The sequence below is a fragment of the Hyperolius riggenbachi genome, chromosome 6 (assembly GCF_040937935.1).
Source record: "Hyperolius riggenbachi isolate aHypRig1 chromosome 6, aHypRig1.pri, whole genome shotgun sequence".
NCBI lineage: Eukaryota > Metazoa > Chordata > Amphibia > Anura > Hyperoliidae > Hyperolius > Hyperolius riggenbachi.
In genome coordinates, this window is record NC_090651.1 from 292,501,301 (window position 1) to 292,523,397 (window position 22,097).

The 22,097-nt window shown below is 44.6% G+C and overlaps 1 protein-coding gene across 2 annotated transcripts in view; it reads left to right on the forward strand.

Annotated features, from left to right (window-relative positions):
• Positions 1 to 2,015: 2,015 nt before the first annotated feature.
• The window catches only part of LOC137521603 (myocardin-like), a 74,101-nt gene continuing 54,019 nt past the window's right edge, over positions 2,016 to 22,097 (forward strand). For both annotated transcript variants that reach the window (XM_068241067.1, XM_068241068.1), the window contains exon 1: positions 2,016 to 2,596. In XM_068241067.1, the coding sequence (XP_068097168.1) occupies positions 2,542 to 2,596 (55 nt within the window). In that variant the 5' untranslated portion in view covers positions 2,016 to 2,541. The remainder of the gene's footprint in view (positions 2,597 to 22,097) is intronic.

Below are 22,097 nucleotides of genomic sequence, written 5' to 3' on the forward strand. Positions count from 1 at the left end.
CCACTGGACTCCAACCTGACTCTCTACCTACTCGTCAGGAACGTGAGTAGAACTACTGTGGATACCTTATTGTGGGAACCATAGACGCCAAGGTTTACACTACAACCCATCTGGCTATACTTAGGACTTATAGTGAAGAGGATATACGCTTGAGACGTGGTAATTAGTCCTCCATAAGGCATTTCTCATTGGAGCTCATCAACCTACCTCACCCTCACTTAGGATCAAGAGACATTATAGCAATATATATCCAGAGGTACAAATAGAGGATACACTATACAGACTTTTTATCCCTAAACGTCTCTTATTTAGATTTTTCCAGTTTTTTCCAATTTTTTATCCCAAGTTTTATCCCGATTTTTTTCATGCACATTGGAGGGTCTGTGTATGTTTGAAGGAGTGGATGATATGTATATACATTGAACATGAAATTTATGCCATATTGTGATGCAAAAAATTGTTTTATATATACAACAACTGACAGTCTGTGTTTTATAAGCATATCTTGAATAAATTCTGATATATGTTTTCATTAAGTTGATTAGCATTATTTACTAAATTGTTAGACCAATTTTTAGACCCAGCGCAACTAGTTTCTTTGTTTTCTATAGGTTCAACATTATAGGTAAATTTACTGATAATGTAATATCGCAATTAACTTGTTATTTACCTTTTTTGTTATTTAATGTTAAAGCGGATCCGAGATGAAAAACGAACTATAACAAGTAACTTGTATATATCTTATCTAAAGTTTAGATAGTTTACACAGCAAATCTAGCTGCAAACAGATTTAATAGAAAATTATTATTTCTTCCTGTGATACAATGACAGCAGCCATGTTGTTTGTAAACATTACACAGTGTCAGGCTTATCTGCACCATCAGCACTCAGACTGTGAAAAAAACCTAATCCCCCATCCTCCCCTCTGCCTCTGAAATCCATGGCTAGTAACACCTCCTCTTCCCCCTGCCCAGACTGAGCTCCCATGAGCCCTTGCTACTGCCAAGGCTCTCTGAAAACCTGTGGGTGTGGTTTATTTAGTTTATATGGAAGTAGAGCATTAAAACAAAAACAAAAAAGTATTTGGCTTGAGGAATGCCCTATAAACAATAGGAAAGGAACACAATTATGCAATGAGTAAAAGTTCACCTCGGATCCACTTTAAATTGCTATTTACCGTTATTACTAGTAATATTGTTATTTAACGCCATGCCTAAATTAGCTCGCAACTTTCAACTTTTTCTAAACGTATGCCTCAAGTGTTAGCAAACCGCATTAGCATATTATATATATTTACACACACACACATATATATATATATATATATATATATATATATATATATATATATATATAGGCTTGTACTAGCATTACTGTTTTTAATCAGTGCAGAAAGTTTGTGGCAGAGTAGGTTCTGTTTACCTATCAAAATTAATTTTGTGCAGGATTAACCAGTGGCATGAAACTGGTATCAGTCAGGCTCCACGCACAGTATTCAAATTGCACTGCATTGCTATGCAATGGCCTTGCAATGTAGCCGAAAAATTACTTTGTGCGGTATTGTTACGGTGCGACCAATACAGGAAGGCATGCAGTACAATGAAAGTATCCCTCACTGCCGCTGTAAATGTGCACTTAAACTCACTGCATGCTGTGTATTATATCATTGAATTACGCGGAACCACAATCAGTGTGATAGCATTAGCCACACAGGAATATCATTGCCTCTTGTCATGATGTGATGATATCGTCCGTTGTGACGCAACGGACACAGTGTGAAAGCAGCCTCAGTGTAGTTGTAATTGAAAGGGGCTAGATGGGGGTGTGAGCAAAATGAGGATTGTATGAAAGAAGAGGAGAGCCCTGCTGATGCAGCATGGTATGCCTGCTGGAGAATTGTGGGGTGTCAAGTGTCAAAGCAGATGTCATTTTATCACACATGGATGGGACAGTCAGTCAGGCAGAGGGGGAGGGCGAGAGGGGGGCCTCAGAGTACAGAGAGAGCTTGTGTGTGTCAAAGACAGTGAGAAGGGGGATCTTTCAACTAATGACCACATCTACTGAAGCTCCCTAACCCAACTGTAATTGGGACATCTCTCTGGCCTCACTCCCTTCTCCTTTCTGTAACTCTTGTTTCCTGTAGACTTACAACTCACAGGCCGCAACTTGCAAAAGAGACACTTCTGCAGAAGAAAAAAGGACAAATGCAAACAAATCGTCAAACCAACCTGTGAAGCAACTACTCAGGTCTAACTGACAAGGGAGCTAACGTTATCGGAAAACAAGAGGATCTGTCACGCTAAAAAGGCTTTTTTTTTAAAAATACTTTTATTATTTATTCATGACATTTTTTTAATTTATTGAGGACACTCATTCAAATATATTTATTTATTTTTGTTATTTAACTATTCATTTTTTCATTTAATCCTTCACCGCTGGATCCCCTTTTTCCCTCGTACGTTTATTTTAAAGGGAGCAATTACGTCTGTCTCTATCCCCTTCATTCAGTCCGCTGGGACTCCCGGAATTTCGCCACCCAGTATGACCTTGCTGGCGTCCGAGCGCTCGATGCTCATCCGGAGCAAGTTCCGCTCAGGTAAGATGCTACTAAAGTATTATTTAAAAATGAACCATATGTCTGTTATTTTAATTCAGAGTTTTTACGTCATCCATTATATTTATTTTTTTCTTGGATTTTCGGTAAGGTTGATGTTAATATGACAGGAACATTAATATATTAGTATAGTATTTGTTAATCTATCTATCTGTAAGCCCTGCATGCAATAGCTAAGTGCAGACTTTAGATATATATAAATCCCAATTCATATGTCATTGATCTGTTCTATTAAAGCTAAGCTTGTTAACATGTTTGCATGTGTTCACCTAGCACATTTGTCTATGGAGAGGGTGCTTCTGGGGGGAGAGAAACAGGAAACCTTCCACTGTGTGGAAAAGCAATAGAAATTCAAGGGTTAGGGTGAAATATAAAAAAAATCTGTTTAACATACCTAGAGCTTCTTGCAGCCCCCGAAGTCATCCTGTGCCCACGATGTCCATCTGAGTCCCTTACTAAGAAGCGGCGACCCCTGGAAATCTGACGAGCCGCCGCAAGTTGACGGCTACTGTGAATGTGCGGCCCTGAGCAGCCCCCCGCACCCTGATTGCGCTCCAGCTGCCAGGAGTGCTTTGTGCATGTGCAGTAGTGATTTTCACGTACTGCGCATGTGCACAATGCTCCCGGCTGCAGGAGCGCGATGAGGAAGCTTTAGCCAGCCAGCTTTGCGGGGGGCACCACTTCTTGCCGGTGGGACTCGGATGGACGGCGTGGGCACAGCATGGCTCCAGGGGGGCTGCAAGAAGCCCCAGGTAAGTTCAACTGATTTTTTAAATATCACTTTAGATTAGTTTACAGTTGGCTATCCAACATAAGGCTTAGTTTACGCATACGTGCAAAAAGTCATTTACAAGCAGGGCTCGGGCCGAGGCAGAGGCTGAAGAGGCTCCAGCCTCAGGGCGCAGTGTAGGAGGGGGCGCACAATTCATTCAGCTGTCATTCCCAATTGTGTTTGAAGCACAAAGAAATAAGAAAAGGACATACATAGCAGTGACTGCAAGCCAGATAACTAGAGATCAAGGTGTTGGGGATGTTAGGGGCCCTGGGGCGCCTCTTAGTCTAATAGCAATTAGTGTGTGACGGCTGGGGTGGGAGGGATGGAGGGGCGCACTTTGCAGTCTCAGCCTTGGGTGCTGGAGGACCTTGTCCTGGCTCTGTTTACAAGTTACTATTCCCCATCCAGGGCGCCATGGACTCAGAGGGAAAGATGTAATTCGGCTGCCAGGTGTTGCTAAGCTCCATCTTTTGGCGGCGCACATATTATTGTCTCAGCACCGCCATAGCCGTACAGCCTATAGAAGAGCATGGTGTGCCCAAATTTTCCTCCAGCATTTTGCACAGTTTCATAGTTTCCATCGCTTAGCAATTTCACAAACAATTTCTTAGAGCAACTGATGATGAATGAGCGTTTTTGCACATTCGTTCAAGCTGAATCGCTCCAAAAATGCTACATGCAACATGTTTGCGATTTTAAAAAAATCCCAGTGCTGCTGTGGGAACACCCTCATGGGGTTTTATTAGCCAAACATTTTTGGAAACAACTTCAAAAGCGCTCTTGGTTTGAACCAGCCCTTAGGCCACAATCCAAGTGGCTGTTGCGTTAACTGTGACAGAAGGAATGCAACACAAAGGACTGGGACGACAGCACCACACGCAGTGGTGTAACTAAGGAGCTTGGGCCATGGGGCCCTAAGAACAAAACCTATCAAGGACACCTGCAGTGTCAGAGAGGTGTATTTAGAATAAGGAAACAGAGCCTTCCAGTTCCTCTCACGGTCCCTTCTGTTCAGCGATGTCACCCAGTTTGAATCCCCGCCACGGGAGGCTCCTGAAGATGGGTGGCTCCCTACTGTGCAGGTGCAAGTGTGCGCTAGTGCATGCTCACACATGTGCAGTATGGAGTCTTCCATCTTCGAGAGAACTCGGGCTCCTGAAGCCTTCTGAAGCCTCCCATTGTGGCGCATGGGAGTGACAGCACTGAAACGAGAGGACTGTGAGAGAAACAAGAAGGCTCTATAGGGCCCAGAGCCCTCTCCATCTATTTTTTTCCACTTGCTTTAAAGGAAATATCGGGCTAAAAACGTGAAATCCGCTTTACTCACCTGGGGCTTTTTCCAGCCCCTTGCAGCCGACTGTCCCACGCTGGTCGTTCTGCTCTACGCTGCCGCCCCGGGCTTCCCGCTGTTCAGGCTCGAAGTCGTCCTTAATGCGCCTGCATGAAGAGCCACTGTCAATCATGGCCACGTTGTCCACGGCGTACAACGTGGCCATGATTGACAGCGGTGCTTCAAGCAGGAGCAGTAAGGACAACCTCGAGGTTGGCCTGAACAGCGTGCAGGGAGCCCGGGACGGCGGTGGAGAGCGGAGCAATCAGCGTGGGTAAACGAGTGTGGTAAGTTGCTTTACAAAGTGACTGTTACACCATACCACAATGCACCACTGTGAGCATGGCCTTAGGGATTTTTGTTCCCCATGCAGGCCATATCTCCAGGCACTGGAGTAGCATTAGGGGATGCAGAGGATGACATTGGCTTGGGGCCCCTCCATATCAATTATTTTGGATATAGTATTTGAGGGGATCCAGCGTGCAACTCATACTAGGGACCATAGCGCTTAGCTACACTACTGCCACCAGGTGATGCTTATAGACTCATAAAATTTTAGGTATGTTGCCATGCAACATAATGGCCACATTGTAATGTGGAACATTGCACTGCAATGCAACACCTATGTGACGTTTACAGTGCAACCAGTGCGGTGTAACGCCATGTGGCATTCCAGCATGCAATGACAATGAAGCATACTTTTCATTGACTGTATGCTTCACTAGATGAGACACAATGCACAGATAATGTGTGGCATGATATCTCTGTTCCGTTGCGTTCCTGCTTTTACAGGGAATTGCAATGCATTGCCCACTGTGAACATAGCCTCAGGGCCCTTTTACACTGGTGCAGTGTGGCATTTTACCGTAGCCTACCGCTATGTGAATCTATGGGGAGTTCACGTTGCCTGCGGTGCACTACACCGGAAGTACCCTATCTAACGCGAGCGCATATCGGAAGTCATGTAAGTCTATGGCGATGTGCGTGCAAAGTTAATGCAGCACATCACAATGAATTGCATCAACGCTCCTGTCCCAATGCTCACGTGTGGGTCCTGAACAACAGGGACCCACACACATCAAATTGCATAAAATGGCACAGCGAGTGCAATCAAGGCATACCAATTTCAGAGTAGTGCCCACTCTCCAATTCCCGACCCCAGGCACTACGCTGACTTGATTTGGCTTGATTGCATTTGCTTGTTGTTTGGGTTGTTCAGGACCCACAATTTGAGTATTGATAACCTTTGTTGAAATAAACATTGCATTTACATTCAGTATCAACTCATCTGCTTATCCCTTGATCGTGGGTTCTGGTCATCTAACTGTGATGTATATTTGAGCTCTCGTTGACTGCAGGTCTACAATTCCTGTGAGCGCCGAGGTTTAACTACTAACTCAACTAGCGTGACCATTGCTATGGTAGCGTGTGTTACTAGTGAGTATTACTGTTAGTAGCGCACGTTACCTTAGCAATGGTCATGCTAACAGGGCCGGATTTGTACTCTTTAGCGCCCCAAGTCCACTGTCATCAGCCATCTTCCTTAGCCAGATGACCCTCCCCCCTCCAGTATAAGTAGCCAGATTATGCTTCCTCCTCCCTCCAGTATAAGTAGCCAGATGACGCTTCCTCCTCCCTCCAGTATTAGTAGCCTGATGACCCTCACCCCCTCTCTCTTCCCTCCAGTATAGGTATCCTTATCACCCCTCCCCATTCCCTCTAGTATAAGTAGCTAAATAACTCTCCCCCTTTTTATGTAGATAGCCTAATTACCCCCTCTCTCCAGTATAGGTAGCCAGCTGATCCTTCCCTTCCCCCTAGTATAGCCTGCTGCCCACCCGCCCTTGATTCTGTGGTGCCCTAGGCCATGGCCTATGGGCCTTGTCTTAAATCTGGCACTGCATGCTGGTCAAGTAATAATAGTGTAATTTGCAGTGCATAGTGCTGTAAGTAAAGGTAGTATTGCCGCGTGTTGTCTGTGTTTGGCAATAATACTGTGGTTTCTTGCATCAGTCCCTATATATTTATACATTTTTGAACGTGAATATAAGTTTGTTTAGTAATGATTGAATGCAATTTTGCCTTCTTAAAACAGAAGGTATTTACTATAATTCAGCTTTAAGTAAGGAACTGTGGTTTCCCATGATGCTTCACTCCCAAATATACAAATCATCCAGTTATGCCTGTAAAGCCAGGCACACATCCAGAACTGCTGGCGTTTAGTGAACCTATAACTTATACATTTATGACTCTATAGACAAATCTGCTGGCCCAGAGCAGGATCATCCTCCGGGCAACCTAGGCAGGTGCTTGGGGCCTAGTGGGCGTCAAAGGGCTCCACTGCTATTTTCTTTGATCTCTCTATACTTCAGCTTACCAAACCCAAATCTACTACCTTGCCTAGGGCCCCATTACATCTTAATCCATCTCTGTGCTCGCGATACAGGTGGTAGAGACTTTTCTTTGCTGTGGGCGATGGAGAAACAAACACTGTAGCAATGACATAACTTAGTGCAGCACTGTGTAACGAGTGGTATGGACTAATGCTCTGGTGAGGGCTTGTCTTATGCACGATTGGACTATCATTTCAGTGCAAGGACAGGCAGGCAGGACATAGATGCAGACTGACTTGTTTCGGCCCTCTGCACAGTCCTGCAGGAACATTGGTGACATACAGTGAAACCAAGCAGCTGGCTCAACATGATGGTATGTGACCTTAAAGCAAATCTGATGCCAGCTGATGATCCTTGTCAAAATGGAAGGGATCAGATTCACTATCAGGTTAACGCGATCAGTACATGGGGCAGTAAATGAGGCAGTTAATGGCCTGTGTGGGGTGCAGTTCCCTCCTTACCCCAGACCATATTTGTTAATGTGTAAGGCAAGGGACACAATTGTCTTTCAGTTTTCTATGTTTTTCTGCATGCATTTTCTGCGCACCATGTGAGTTTGTATGTAGGAAAATGTGCACATTTTTTTTCACAGCAGCTAATGTAACGGAGAGAGATAACTGTCAAAATTATGCTGCAGGATGTCAGTTTTTTTTCTGTGTAAAAAAACACATTAGGTGTCAACTAGCCCATTGATTAACCAGTTCACCCCCAAGGGTTTTTACTCTAATGGACCAGAGCAATTTTCACTTGTCAGTGCTCCTCCCTTTTATTCCCTAATAACTTTATTACTATTTATCACAAGAAAATTATCTATACCTCGTTTTTTTCGCCACCAATTAGGGTTTTTGTGGGTAGTACATTTTGCTAAGAATTTTTTTTTATTCTAAATACGTTTTAATGGGAAAAAAACAAAAAAATGAAAAAAAAAATTATTACTCAGTTTTCAGCCATTATAGTTTTTTATAGTTTTAAAATTAAACATTCTCCTGTGGTTAAAACACACACATTTTATTTGCCCAGTTTTCCCGATTATTAAACCGTTTAAATTATGTCCCTATCACAATGTACGGCGACAATATATTATTTTATAATATAGGTGTTAGTTTTCTGTGGTTTCTTTTGTTCTGGCCATAATTACAAGCCCCTGTATAATAAATTAAAATTAATTTCCCCCATAAAATATAGATTAAAAAAAAGCTGAGTCCCTAAGGCAAATATTTATTTATTTATGTATTTATTTTAAGCTGATTTTTATTTACAAGTGTTTTTTTGGGGGGGGGGGGGGGGGGGGCGGTGGGGAGGGTTGGAAGTGTAATTTTATTAATTGTATTAATAGTGTGTATGTATTTGTATATGTATGTGTAATATACTTTTTGGCCACAAGATGACGCTAGTGAACATTCTCCCGTATAGGAAGTGATTTTTTACACTTTATTAAACGGTGGCAGCTTCCTGTTTTCATGAATGGACGCGGCTGCTGTTTGCGGTCGCGCCCATTCACTCCGCTCGGTCCTCTTCCCCAATCACTCAGAATGGGATCCCGACGGAAACGGCGGCGGTAGCGGCGCGCACACATGCGGAGCGGCGGCGGGAACGCGCGACGTATTAAAACGTCATGTTGCCATTAACAGGCAAAAGCATGACGTTTTAATACGATAGTTTGCCGTTAAATGGTTAACATGAGTTCCCAGTTTTTCTGTGCAGAAAGCGCGTCCTCCAAGTGTCAAGTGTGTCCCCGCCTAAATGTAGTTTAGAAAAAGCTATGCAGAGTAGTGATAAAAATCATCTATATAGATTTAATTGCAGAAAAAATAACAAAAGCAACAAGACCAGCAATTATTCAGTTTGTGAATATTTTCTACGCTGTGTACGCCAATTTATTTTTTATATGCATTATTTGCTATAACTTGATATGTGTTTATTAGTAGCAATAAGTACCAGCTGAATTTCCCAAATGCACCAAAAAGTGTACAACAGTTCCTGAGGACAATGGGTGTGATACAAATATGCATGTACATGAAAACCAAGGGTCTATTCACATGGGTGGTGGGTGAGAGATGGCACTGGGCATTTATCAGCTGTGGTGTTCTCCCTGACAGGTATCTAAATGGAAATGTGCTAGATGGGGCAGCCCAGGAACAATACAGCATGGAGTGGGGGCCATTGCAGAACTTACTCCGAACGCGGCATGCTACATTTGGGGAGGGCTGCTACTGTGCATCATGTGACCACTGGCCAAATGCTGTAGTGTAAACTGACACATTCAGTTCTTTTACTGGTTTGGGGGGGGGGGGGGCACTGAGCATTTTGCCCAACACTTAATGCTTTTTAATGTATTGCGCTTAATTGGTATATGCAAAAAAAGCATGCAGCATTAAAGTGTAAAAGGCCCCTTAGCAGTGTCAAGCTTTGACTCTAAGTTATTAAGATAAAAATAAAATATACTGAATTCATTTTTATAATCACGTGAACTACATAATTACATGTACTAAGGGTGCTTTTCCACTTCGAAGCATGATTGCATGCAAAATTGCACTGTAATCCTAAAAAAAATAATTGTGCATACCGATGATTGCGATTCAAAGAAAATCAAATCACAGTATTGGAAAAGCAGCACAGCGATTTAAATGATGATCATGGGGCTGTTGCAACCAGCAAAATGCGAGCGATAGCTTTTTGGAGCAGATCACAGAAAGTGGAAAAAGGTCCAAGCTGTTTGCCAGCCATTGCTAGTGTCTGATATGATTCAGGCATGGCAATGGTTGAAGTGATTTCCACTTGAAAGTAATTTGAACATGGTGCTGCTCTATAATCGTTTTTGTTTTTGTTACAGTCCATTTTTTATTTTGTTTTGCTTGGTCATTAAAATACTGTATTTTTGAAATTATCCGTCTCTTGTTAATGTCCTTTTTTTATTTTCAAAACTATTTTTTCTCTAATATACAGTCATATAATAATAATATATAGAATAATATTAATATATGTAGGACTTTCATTTTAAAAATGATAACGTTTTTGTTGTTGGTGTTATTGTGTTTTTATAGCACATATGTGTGAATTTGAAGCCTCTGAACAGAATATATAAAGCAATAAAATAAAGTAATAACTACTGTGGCTCTGCTCTTATATATGGCGGCAGAACCTTCATAATATTGACATTTTAATGCATATCTGCACAGGGAACAGGGGAGTAGCCCCTGTGACCTCAGGGGACCCAGAGCTGTAAGGGGCCTCAACTGCTACTTCACTGCCTCCGATAAGGGGTCCATCCTTCAGATCAGGAGTTTTTGGGCTACAATTGTTATGGGTGTTGTAACGATTGTGGAACTTTCTCCGTGATCAGCGCACAACGCGTACGCTGACACAGCGGAAATCCTCCACAAGCGTATATTTGCAGGCACCCAGCAAAAGGTGCTACGCACCTGTAGAGGGAAATTCCTGTCGGCAGATGGCGCTTGGGAGTGCAGAGGAACCAATCCTCTGTACCTCCACAAGTGCCAGACAGGAATTGTACGAAGCGCAGAACGCAATCGCAAGACAGGCGATTGCGAATGAGATTGAGCAAAGGGACAGGTTGTATGTGTGTGCACCAATCCATTCGCCACCCCGTGACCGCGCACACACAACAGCAGATATGAAATAGGAATGCGATCGCGAGAGGTGCGATCGCCAGACGTGACACAAGGCAGATCAGAATAGAATACGAGGGTAGCAAAGGCACAGCAAATAATACAATAAGGAGATACGGAAAATAACAAATGCTAGCTAACCGCGAACACCGCACTCATTCGCAACAGTGCACGCGGTTATGCGCGGTCTCCACGTGATAAGCACAATAGAGACAAGCAACGATAACTAACCATCGGCAGACAAACATGAAACAGAGGACGCGAGCGCTTGCTTAACGGTTACCTCACCGAGCCTCCAGCAAGCGTAGCAGACAAGACAGATACACGAAAACAGGGACAAGTGAGAGATAGGATCCACAGCACTAGCGAAAAGTGGCTAGCGCGATCCAGGTACTGAGTAGCAGAACAGAAGGATCCCCAGCGCTAGCGAAAAGTAGCTAGCGCGATCCCAGAAGACAGAACAGAAGGATCCCCAGCGCTAGCAAAAAGTAGCTAGCGCGATCCCAGGAGACAGAACAGAAGAGATAGCTGGTAGCAACCGCTGCACCAGCTATACTCCAAGAACAGAGATCAGAACCATTTCCTGTCGACCACCTTTGGGACAGGATAATGGCAAAAGGCAAGACAAGACAGAACAGGCAATACAGATAATACAACCTGACTGGGCTAGAAGGGGAGCCTAAAGCAACGCCCAGGAATTAACTATACTAGATAGCAATGGCTGACACTCCAGCAGTGTCCATCAGGAACAGACTATGGAAAGGAAATGACCAGCAAAGCCTTCTGGGAAACATAAAGCTCTTATAGTGCCAGTCATCAAAGACGGCAGGTAGGGGATTTGCATAACGAATGTATGCAAATTCCCCAGCAAGAGAACAGACCAGAAACTTGCAATGGAAAGACAGGTCTCTGTTCCAGAGACCTGCAGCCCACAGACTAGAGGAATGGACAAACAGCTGTCTGCCTGTGCAGCCAGCTGAGCGGATCATCACAGGTGTGAAGATCCCGATGGCCACACTTGTATTATGACCCCTGTGAGATGGGCCCCAAAGCTGTGAGGGTCACAAGGGGTAGGAAAGGGAAAGAATGTGAACATTGTGTGTGTGTGGGGGGGGGCATCAAAGTTTTGCTGGGGATCCCCATGGTCTATAGTTATGCCCCTGATCCATGCCATCCTCTGGTACCCCATTGCTGAACACGGATCTCCAAGGGCTTGTTGGTAAGAAGGTCCAGAACGCTCTCCTCATCAGGCATGAGCGCTGCCATACTGCACCTGCCCAAGTCTGGCCGCACCTGTGTAATCGGCTGAAGCCGTTAACGCAAGTGAGCGCAGCACTCCCAGGCTTGTGCCAGAAGAGGAGCGCAACAGTGGTGAGAAGGGCACAGAAAGCCTCTACAGGATCCAGAGGTTTCCCTTTTCTTAGGTAGGTATGTCTTTTTTTTACCCTTTCCTTTAAGTATTTAGAAAATGATGGGTAGTGTTGTGGTGTAGCTTAGGAATCATGAGCCCCAGTGTGAGTACTCCATACATTACTCTGCAGTTCCACCCAATGATCAGTGTTGGGACTGACTGACAGTATGCAGCAACCTGGAAACCCAGCCACATTCCCAGTCTGAAGCAGGGTAGGCCTGCCTGAGAACATATACTGTAGATCTGTCCTTGGTAATGTACAGCAAAGGATTGCTCTAACCCTTTCTGGGGGCTTAGCAAATTTGAAAAGGTAACTTTTAAAATAAATAAATAATTCTGCCCTGTCGTGTTTTTATTAAAATGAGTTCTTACTGTGGGTATGTGCTATTGTAATGTTAGTCCTGATATGAAGCCATCTGCACTCAAAACACACATTTACAGCTGGAACACTAGTAGAAATAAAAGCAACGAGGTTGGAAATTTGCATTTGGTTTCAAAAACTGAGGATCTTCGCTTCCAAAATGGATTACATGCATTCTGTACTAGACCATTTCACCAGCATTCAGGTTCCCTCCATAAAAAGGGTCCCTACCCTACATACACAGGTCAGCAAGCAAGCAAACATTTGATGCTCTTGGACCTGAGGTTCATGCGGGTGCACTGTCAGTTTCAGACTCAATTGCTTGTGTGCAATGTAAGAAGTCCAGCCCAAGTTTGTTCAAACCAGAGCAGGATCATCCACCAGGCAACCTAGGCAGGTGCTTGGGGCCTAGTGGGTGTCACAGGGCCCATCTGCCACCTTCTTTGACCTCTCTCCACTTCAGCTTACCAAAAGGACCACAAGGGGGCCCCAAATTTACTACCTTGCCTAGGGCCCCATTACATCTTAACCTCTTGCCGACCGCGTCACGCCAGTAGGCGTGGCCGCGGCGGCAGCCCCAGGACCGCCTAACGCCAATTGGCGTAAAGTCCTGGGGCTCTGTTTTGCAGGAGATCGCGCGCAGGCTGCGCGCGCATCTCCTGCTTGGGGGGCGGAGCTCCGCCCCGCCTTCAGTCTCCGAGCGGCTGTTGCCGCTCGGGAGACTGTTAGACGGCGTGATCGCCGTCTATTTACTCTGTGCAGCGCTGCGATCAGCAGCAGCGCTGCACTGGGGACAGCCGTGTGACACGGCTGTCCCCCTGGGGGACAAGAGAGCGATCGGCTCTCATAGGCAGAAGCCTATGACAGCCGATCGCCGTAATTGGCCGGCTGTGGGGAGGGAGGGAGCGAGGGAGGGAAGGGATTTAAAGGAAGAGGGTTTTTTTTTTTTAAAACAGCAACACAAATATTTATTTAAAAAAAAATAAACATGGGGGGAGCGATCAGACCCCACCAACAGAGAGCTCTGTTGGTGGGGAGAAAAGGGGGGGGGGAATCACTCGTGTGCTATGTTGTGCGACCCTGCAGCTTGGCCTTAAAGCTGCAGTGGCCTTTTAAACTAAAAATTGCCTGGTCATTAGGGGGGGTTTAGCCCTGCAGTCCTCAAGAGGTTAAAGGACAACTGATGTGAGAGGGATATGGAGGCTGCCATATTTATTTCCTTTTAAGCAATACATGTTGCCTGGCCATCCTGCTGATCCTCTGCCACTAATTGTTTTAAGGTTCGTATACACGTCCGATAAAGATCGTTCGTTACGAACGATTCGTGACGTTTACACGATATTCAAATTAGACTGAAAAGATCGTTCGTAATGAACGATTGTGTACACACGTGAACGATATAAGTATAAAGTACTGAACGACGAACGATAAAAAAATGCGTGCGCAAACGGAAGTGACGTTATGACAGGCAATAAGAACATGCGTTATCGGACGATCTTTGTACACACTGCAACGATTGAACGATTATCTTTCGAAAAAATCCGCCGGGTTGGATCGGTCCGATTGAACGATAACGATCGTTATCGTTCACAAAAACGATCGTTCACACTTTTTGAACGCACGATTATCGTTCCGATTGTCGTTATCGTTCGTTTTTGAACGATCGTTATCGTACGTGTGTACTCAGCTTTAGTCATATACCCTTAAAGCGAACCTTAAGTCTACTAAAAAAAATGAGATTTACTCACCTGGGGCTTCCCTCAGGAGGTCGCAATAGCAGCATAGGGGGCGATATACAGGCTGGGAACGCGAACAATCACTCGCGTTCCCATGCCTGTCGGCCGGTGACGGCCAAACCGGAAGTGCTCGCCGACGGGTCCTGGGACATCGGAGCGGAGCTGCGAGGGCACCGATCGGCTGCTGGGGGCTGAGGGAAGCCCCAGGTGAGTAAATCTCATTTTTTTTAGTAGACTTAAGGTTCGCTTTAACAAGCATGCAGCAGATCAGGTGTTTCTGACATTATTGTCAAATCTGACAAGACTAGCTACATTATTATTATTATTATTTATTTATATAGCGCCAACATCTTCCGTAGCGCTGTACATAGTACAAACAAATAATGGGGAACAAATATACATAAGAAATACAAGACACTGTACAGTCATGGCATTGAATAGAATAAATACAGATACATACATAGTTGATATGTAGTTGGTACATGTACATATGTTAAAATTACAGCAGTATGAGAAACACTAGGAGGAGGTCCCTGCCCTTGCGAGCTTACAATCTAGAGGGTAGTGGGGAGGAAACAAAGGGGAAGGAAACACCAGGATTAATGGGTGAGCCAGTGTGCCTTCAGTGCTGCCTATAGCAAATTATAGGCTTGTCTGAACAGGTGTGTTTTCAGAGTACGTTTGAAGGTTTCCAGACTCGTGGCATGACGAACCGGCTACATGCTTATTTCTGGTGTGATTCAAACACTACTGCAGCCAAATAGATCAGCAGGGCTGCCCGGCAACTAGTACTGCTTAATAGGAAATAAACATGGCAGCCTCCATATACCTCTTACTTCAGTTTTTCTTTAAAGAAACCATCAGGCAATTCTAACCTATATCTGATTACTTACCTGGTGCTTTCTCCAGCCCCTCGCAGCTGTCTTTTCTTATGGTGAGCGCTCCGACCGCAGCCACCTGCCCACGGTCCCCGCACGGTGCAGAGGATGACCTCGAGGTCGACCTTACTGCGCCTGCATGAAGCGCCACTGTCAATCCAGCCCACGTTGTCCAAGGTGTACTGCGCAGGCGCAGAACTAGAGGTCATCCTCTGCACCGTGCGGGGTCCCTGGGCCGGTGGCTGTGGATGGAGTGCTCACCGTGGGACAGACAGCTGCGAGGGCTGGACAAAGCCCTAGGTAAGTAAATCAGATATAAGTTAGAATTGCCTGATGATTCTTTTTAAGAGAAGGTGGGGTTCTAAGAATGATATCTGCACACAGAGGCTGGGTCTGCCTATACTGCCCAGCCTCTGTTGCTATCTCAATCCCCCCCTAAGTTCCCCCTGCGCTCTGCTGTCCCCCATAAATCACAGCCGCGCTGTCGACACGCAGCATGTCACAGCGGGATGTGTTTACCTATGTACTGTCACTCTCGCTGCTCCCCCTGCCTCCTGCATAGCTCCGGTCCCCGCCCGCGTCCCTTCCCTCCCCGCTGATTGGAGGGAAGGGACGCGGGCGGGGACCGGTGCTATGCAGGAGGCGGGGGGAGCGGCGAGAGTGACAGTACATAGGTAAACACAGCCCGTTGCGTGTCGACAGCGCGGCTGTGAGTTATGGGTGGACAGCAGAGTGCAGGGAGAACTTAGGGGGATTGAGATAGCAACAGAGGCTGGGCAGTATAGGCAGACCTAGCCTCTGTGTGCAGATATCATTTTTAGAACCCCACCTCGGGTTCTCTTTAAGCCATCGCTGGTTCAAACATATGTTTTCAGTTAATCACCCCTAGCATGTGTCTGAGGATCAGTGCAGCAGGAAGTCTCACATTCCCCTCAGTTCAGGTTTCCTTTAAGAATAGCAGTCCAGGTGATGCTATTTTTCATAAATTGGTGGCAGTTTTATGCAGTAATATACCAATAACAACTGCCACTCTGCATTAACTTAGCATCTGTTAACACATAACAATCTATTCCATTCTCTGTAAGGACTTATTCAGGTGCTTAAAGCAAATTGTTAATAACCTCTAATAACATTTATTATTATTATTATTATTATTATTATTATTATTTATTGCTATTATTAAAGGAAGACTGTAGTGAGAAGAATATGGAGGTTGCCATATTTATTTCCTTTTAAACAATACCAGTTACCTGGCAGCCCTGCTGGTCTATTGGGCTGCATTAGTGTCTGAATCACACCAGAAACAAGCATGCAGCTAATCTAGTCAGACCTGACAAGAATGTCAGAAAAACCTGATCTGCTGCATGCTCGTCTATGCTAAAAGTATTAGAGGCAGAGGACCAGCAGGAGAGCCAGGCAACTGGTATTGCTTAAAAGGAAATAAATATGGCAGCCTCTATATCCCTCTCGCTTCAGTTGTCCTTTAATATTGTGTACTTATACAACACCGATATCTCCTGCAGCACTTTATACCCAGGTCACTGACTGTCCCTCAGAGGAGCTCACAGTCTAATCCCTACTATAGCATAGTCTAATTTCCTTATCAAAGCCAATAGCCAATTTTGGGGAACAAACCAATTAAAGGACCACTAATGTAAAAACTTAAAATGCATGTGTATGCATAATAAAAAAAAATGGTACATACTAGTACGCCACCGATGTATTGGGCGCAGGATGAGCTGAATAAGGGCTCACTCTGCTGCCACTGAAATTCCCAGCGGCGTTAAATATGATTAAGTAATTTGGGGTCTGGTAATCACCAGCACCCTATATTACCTATGCACGGGACTCGGACTAAAGCATTGTGGTTATAGCAGATGCCTACTCAGGCGCTACACATGCAGCGCCAAGATTACCTGCTTTGATAAAAAGTATGTGTGGAGCAAAAATGCACTGTACACTTCTTTTTTCTTATGTTGCTGTCACTTAAGGCCACATACACACATCAGACCATGGTCTTTGGAAAATGAAAGATCACAGACCAATTTTACCCCCTTCCATGTAGTATGAGAGCCATACTCTACACAGTCTTTTCCATGGAGCTGAACTCCCCATCAGATAGAAATCTTTTCAAGATGCTGCACACAAAGATGCTGTAGACATTCAAAAGATCAGTATCTGCAAAAGATCTGTTCCTGCAAAAGATCCGTCCCTGCAAAATGCATTCATAGTCTATGATATCTGCAGATCATCATACACACCTTGTTTAACAGACATTCATCTGCAGATCAGATCCACCAGGATGGATCTTCAGATCTGCAGATGATTGTCTGATCTGCAGATGAATGTCAGTTAAACAAGGTGTGTATGGTGATCTGCAGATCTCATAGACTATGAATGCAATTTGCAGGAACGGATCTTTGGCAGGAACAGATCTTTTGCAGATACTGATCTTTTGTGTCTGTACAGCATCTGTGTGTGCAGCATCTTGCAAAGATTTCTATCTGATGGGGAGTTCAGCTCCATAGAAAAGACTGTGTAGAGTATGGCTCTCATACTACACGAAGGGTGGTAACATTGGTCTGTGATCTTTCATTTTCCAAAGACTATAGTCTGATGTGTGTATGAGCCTTTATAGCTGGTAGATAAGAATTTTACAGGACTGAAACACAAAGGGATCCCTGAGAAACACAGGTTATCAGACTTAAAACAACAGAAGTTATGAAACAGTCCATTAATTGCACTCCACATTACACAGTGTTTTCAGACCTCTTGCACACTACATGTGATTCCGATTTTTTTATCTGATCCGATTTTGGATTCCGATTAATGAACGTACTGCATAGTGCTAAGGTTTTTAATCGGAATCCAAAATTGGATGTATAAAAAAATCGGAATCACATGTAGTGTGCAAGAGGCCAAATGCTGTTTTCAGCAATCTTCCAAAGAATGTTGCATCCCACTTTTTATACCAGTGCAAGTGCAGGCCCAGGGACATGTGCGGGATAGGGGAGAGCTACGAGTGTGACTGCATCAAGCATTTCAGTGTAAAGATAATGGGACAGAGCGAAAAGCAAAAGAAGATTTACAGAAAGTAAGCTTCTTTTTTTTTTTATTAGAAAATGTGAACATTGCTTCCTGCAGCTCCAGTGTACTTACTATTTTTAAAAATGGACATGGATTATAAACAATTCATATTAAATTCCACTGTAATGTGATCATCAATGTGGTCAGCCACACACTCCACAGGTGTCTGAAATATGTACAGCAGGTTGTGCCATCTGCTTAGTGGTCAGCTCTGATGTTCCAAGTTTTCACAGTGAAACTTCACTACATTTCTGCTAGTAGTAAATACCGTATACCCTCATGGATGAATGCGGCTAATAAGCACATACCGTACCTGTATCCGGCTTATCTGCAAGTGTTTGGGAGAGCCTGCAGGGATCTTTGAAGGCAGTTTGGTGTCACATGACAACACCACCTAATCAGGTGTGGTCTGATGTCATATGCCTAAGCCGCTACTGAAAGATATTGGGAGAAGAGGGAACCATGCAGAGCAGGGGCAGACATACCATGAAGGCAGGGACGTAACTAGATCCCACCGGGCCCCCCTGCAAAAATTTTGAGCGGGCCCCTCCTCCCCACGGGACCTGCTCGGGCCGTTTTGGGGGGCTGGAAGGGACGCAGCAAGAGGGAAAAGCTATGGCCACACTCAGCGGGGAGGGGGGGCGGTCCACACTCAGCGGGGAGGGGGGGCGGTCCCCCCCCCTCCCTCACCTCGGGCTTTCCCCTCCAGCTTCAATAAGTGTCCGTGAGCAGCGACGGGCAGCAGCGGCAGATACATACCTTCCGTGCGTTCCAGCTGCTCACGGACACTTATTGAAGCTTGAGGGGAGCACAGAGGGGAAAGCCCCAGGTGAGGGAGGGGGGGGGACTGTCCCCCCTCCCCACTGAACTGCAGCATAGCTTTCCTCTCATGCAGCATCCCCTCCAGCCCCCCAAAACAGCCCCGAGCGGGCCCCAGGAGGGGCCGGGCCCTGCCGCGGGGGCAGGGGCTGCAGGGCCTATTGTTACACCAGTAAATGAAGGCACCTGAATAATGTGACTCAGGCTGTAAAATCTGGGGGAGGGGGGGAGGCATCTGGACCTGGTGCCTGCCTCCTCTCCACTCTCCCACCCGCATTACTTGCACAGATACTCCCTCCTCGGGGTGCTAGCACCAGACCGCCCAATCACAGCCTTCCGCTGCTCCTTTTGCAGACATATGATAGGTCGCTGCTAGCACAATCACTCGTTGTGGTGCCGCCCGCAAGAGCATTGGCACCAGTTAGCACAAGGAACAGCAGGTGGCTGTGATTGGCCGGTCTGGCGCCAGCACCCCTGCCTGGATGTTTGTTACTTAATAGCTCAACAATGGCTGAATGGATTTGAATGAAGTTTAGCACACACATAGTACATTACCTGGAATAACATGTAGGATGCTTTTTATCCCCATAACCAAAAAGTGAATGGAGACAAATACAAATTTCACTGGGAAAATGTAAACTGCAGCCATTCTTACACTGTTCATGGTAGGGTTTGCACAGTTGGTCACCAGGTGACTGGGATTAATATTCAGAAAAGTGGGTGTAGCTTACAAAAGCCAAGCAAAATTCACCTATTGATTTTCAAGCAGAATATTTAATTGCTGCCATTTTTGCACTGTTAATGACACAAGCTAACCTGGTACAGTTGGTCATTGGGTGATGGGAGTTCAAATTCAGAAAAGGGGGTGGAGCCACAGCCAATCTGATTGGTTTCATTTCAGTGCAAATAACTGATGCCAAAGAATGCAAAGCTCACAAACTAGGTCATTGAGTAATTGAGTTATTGTGTGTTAGGATTAGAAAAAGTGGACGGAGCCAACACCAGCTAAATACATACCTGGGCTACGCCGGGCCATCAACTAGTATAGCAAGCATGCAACTAATCATGTCACATTTTTGTCAGAAACATCTTATTTCCATGCTTGTTCAGGGTCTATGGCTAAAAGTATTAGAGGTAGAGGATCAGTAGGACAGTTAGGCAATGTGTAAAGAAGGAAATAAGTATGTCAGCCTCCATATTCCTCTCAGTTCAGGTTCCTTGTTAAGCACGCTCCAATGCACACTGTACATACAGGGCCAATGTGTTAAAGTGTAACTGTCGTGCATAACATCAAAAATCACTTCTTTATTTTTATCTGGTAAACAAGCAATAAGGATGCTATCCATACAATCCAAAAGTTAAAAATCACTCTTACTCGTCTTCTCCATAAAACAACATTCCCCAGTTTCCCTGGCTCTTATTTGGTACATCTGCCGCACAAAGGAAGTTACAGGGCATGCTGGGTTTTCTTTTTTTCTTCTTTCCCCTTTCCCCTCAGACATAACTATTGCAGCCTGATTGGCTGAAGCCTCTTTCCCTCCCGTTTTCCCCTCCCACACCTCTGTTCCTCTCTGATTCGCCAATATTTCTCATGCTGAGACAATGCACTTTCTACTGCAGAGATGGGTGTGAGTATAGGAAGACTGGGAGGAGGGCAGCAAAGCATACACAAACAGAGTAAGGGGGGAAATGAGGTCAGGATTGGCTTCAAGATAGACACAGTCAAAATGGAAAATCATAAGAAGGATTTTCTCTTTTTTTTTTTACTATAGAAGAATCACTAAAATCAAAATGTGGACAGTGCAATCCATATGTTATGTAAGTAGAGCAAGTATTTATCTACGTATATGCTTTTTGTTTTCTGAGATAGTATGGCTGACAGCTCCTCTTTAAGGGTCATAGCACTAAAGCTATGCCAATAATCCCAGGCTAGTTTTACCAGCTGACTTTGAATCTCCCTGTGTTCAGCAACCCTTTCCTATTCCATCCATATAAATTCTATTCTTCACCAGGGTGATCCTGTCAGATCTGTAACCACATACTGTAAATGTGCAGGAGACAGCCCATCAAGCAGCTTGTACAGCATGTTCCCTGTTTAATAGTACAGGGTTCTGATCGGTCATTTTGCTTCTACTCTAAATCAGGGACAGCACAATGTAAGCTCTTAAAGGGGCTATTTGTGTGAGTGGTAGTGTCTTAAAGTGACACTGAAGCAAAAAAAAACAAAAACTTGTGATATAATGAATTTAATGTGTAGTACGGATAATGAATAGAACATTATTAGCAAAGAAAAGAGTCTCATATTTTTATTTTTAGTTATACAGGGTTTTTTTTATAATATTGCATCATTCTGTCATATATGCAATTTGACTATGAAACAGAGCAGAGCTAATGACCCTTTCAACTTCCCTGCAGTAAAACTGAAGCTGTTTTTCACTGTTTCTTTGATGTTTAAGTGTTACAGAAAACAGCACTGTAGCCGACCAAAGTTGGGTCCAATAGAAGCTCAGAGAAGCTCTTTTGCATAGATAACAACTGAAGTTTCTTAACTCTTCCTGTACTGGAAACAATCTGAGACTTGTTTCTTTTCTACTAATGTTCTATTTCTTAGCTGTACTGCACATACAATTAATTATCTCATAGGTATATGTTCACTTCAGATTCCCTTTAACTTCCTATGTATCATGTTTTAATTATCAAGATATGTGTGTGTGTGTGTGTGTGTGTGTGTGTGCGTGCGTGCGTGCGTGCGTGCGTGTGTGTGTGTGTGTGCGCAGGTGTGTATGTGAGTGAGAGAGAGAGAGTGTACACTGTGCTAACAGCTGATGCTTTAACAGCTGTTAGAGTTTTCTGTTGGATACTCTAATCCTAGCACTGCAGCTGTGTGTCTATTCTCTGCAGCTTGTATTTTAGAAAACCACTATAATGATTTCATAGATGGCGTGTGACCTACTATGTCAGAGTTGTGGTCATATTTGAAAAATAGCACAATTGCCAAGTGTTTTGTATCCCTCTCCCAACCCTACTCAAACTCCCTGGCCATCACGTAGTGTGTGTAGGCTGA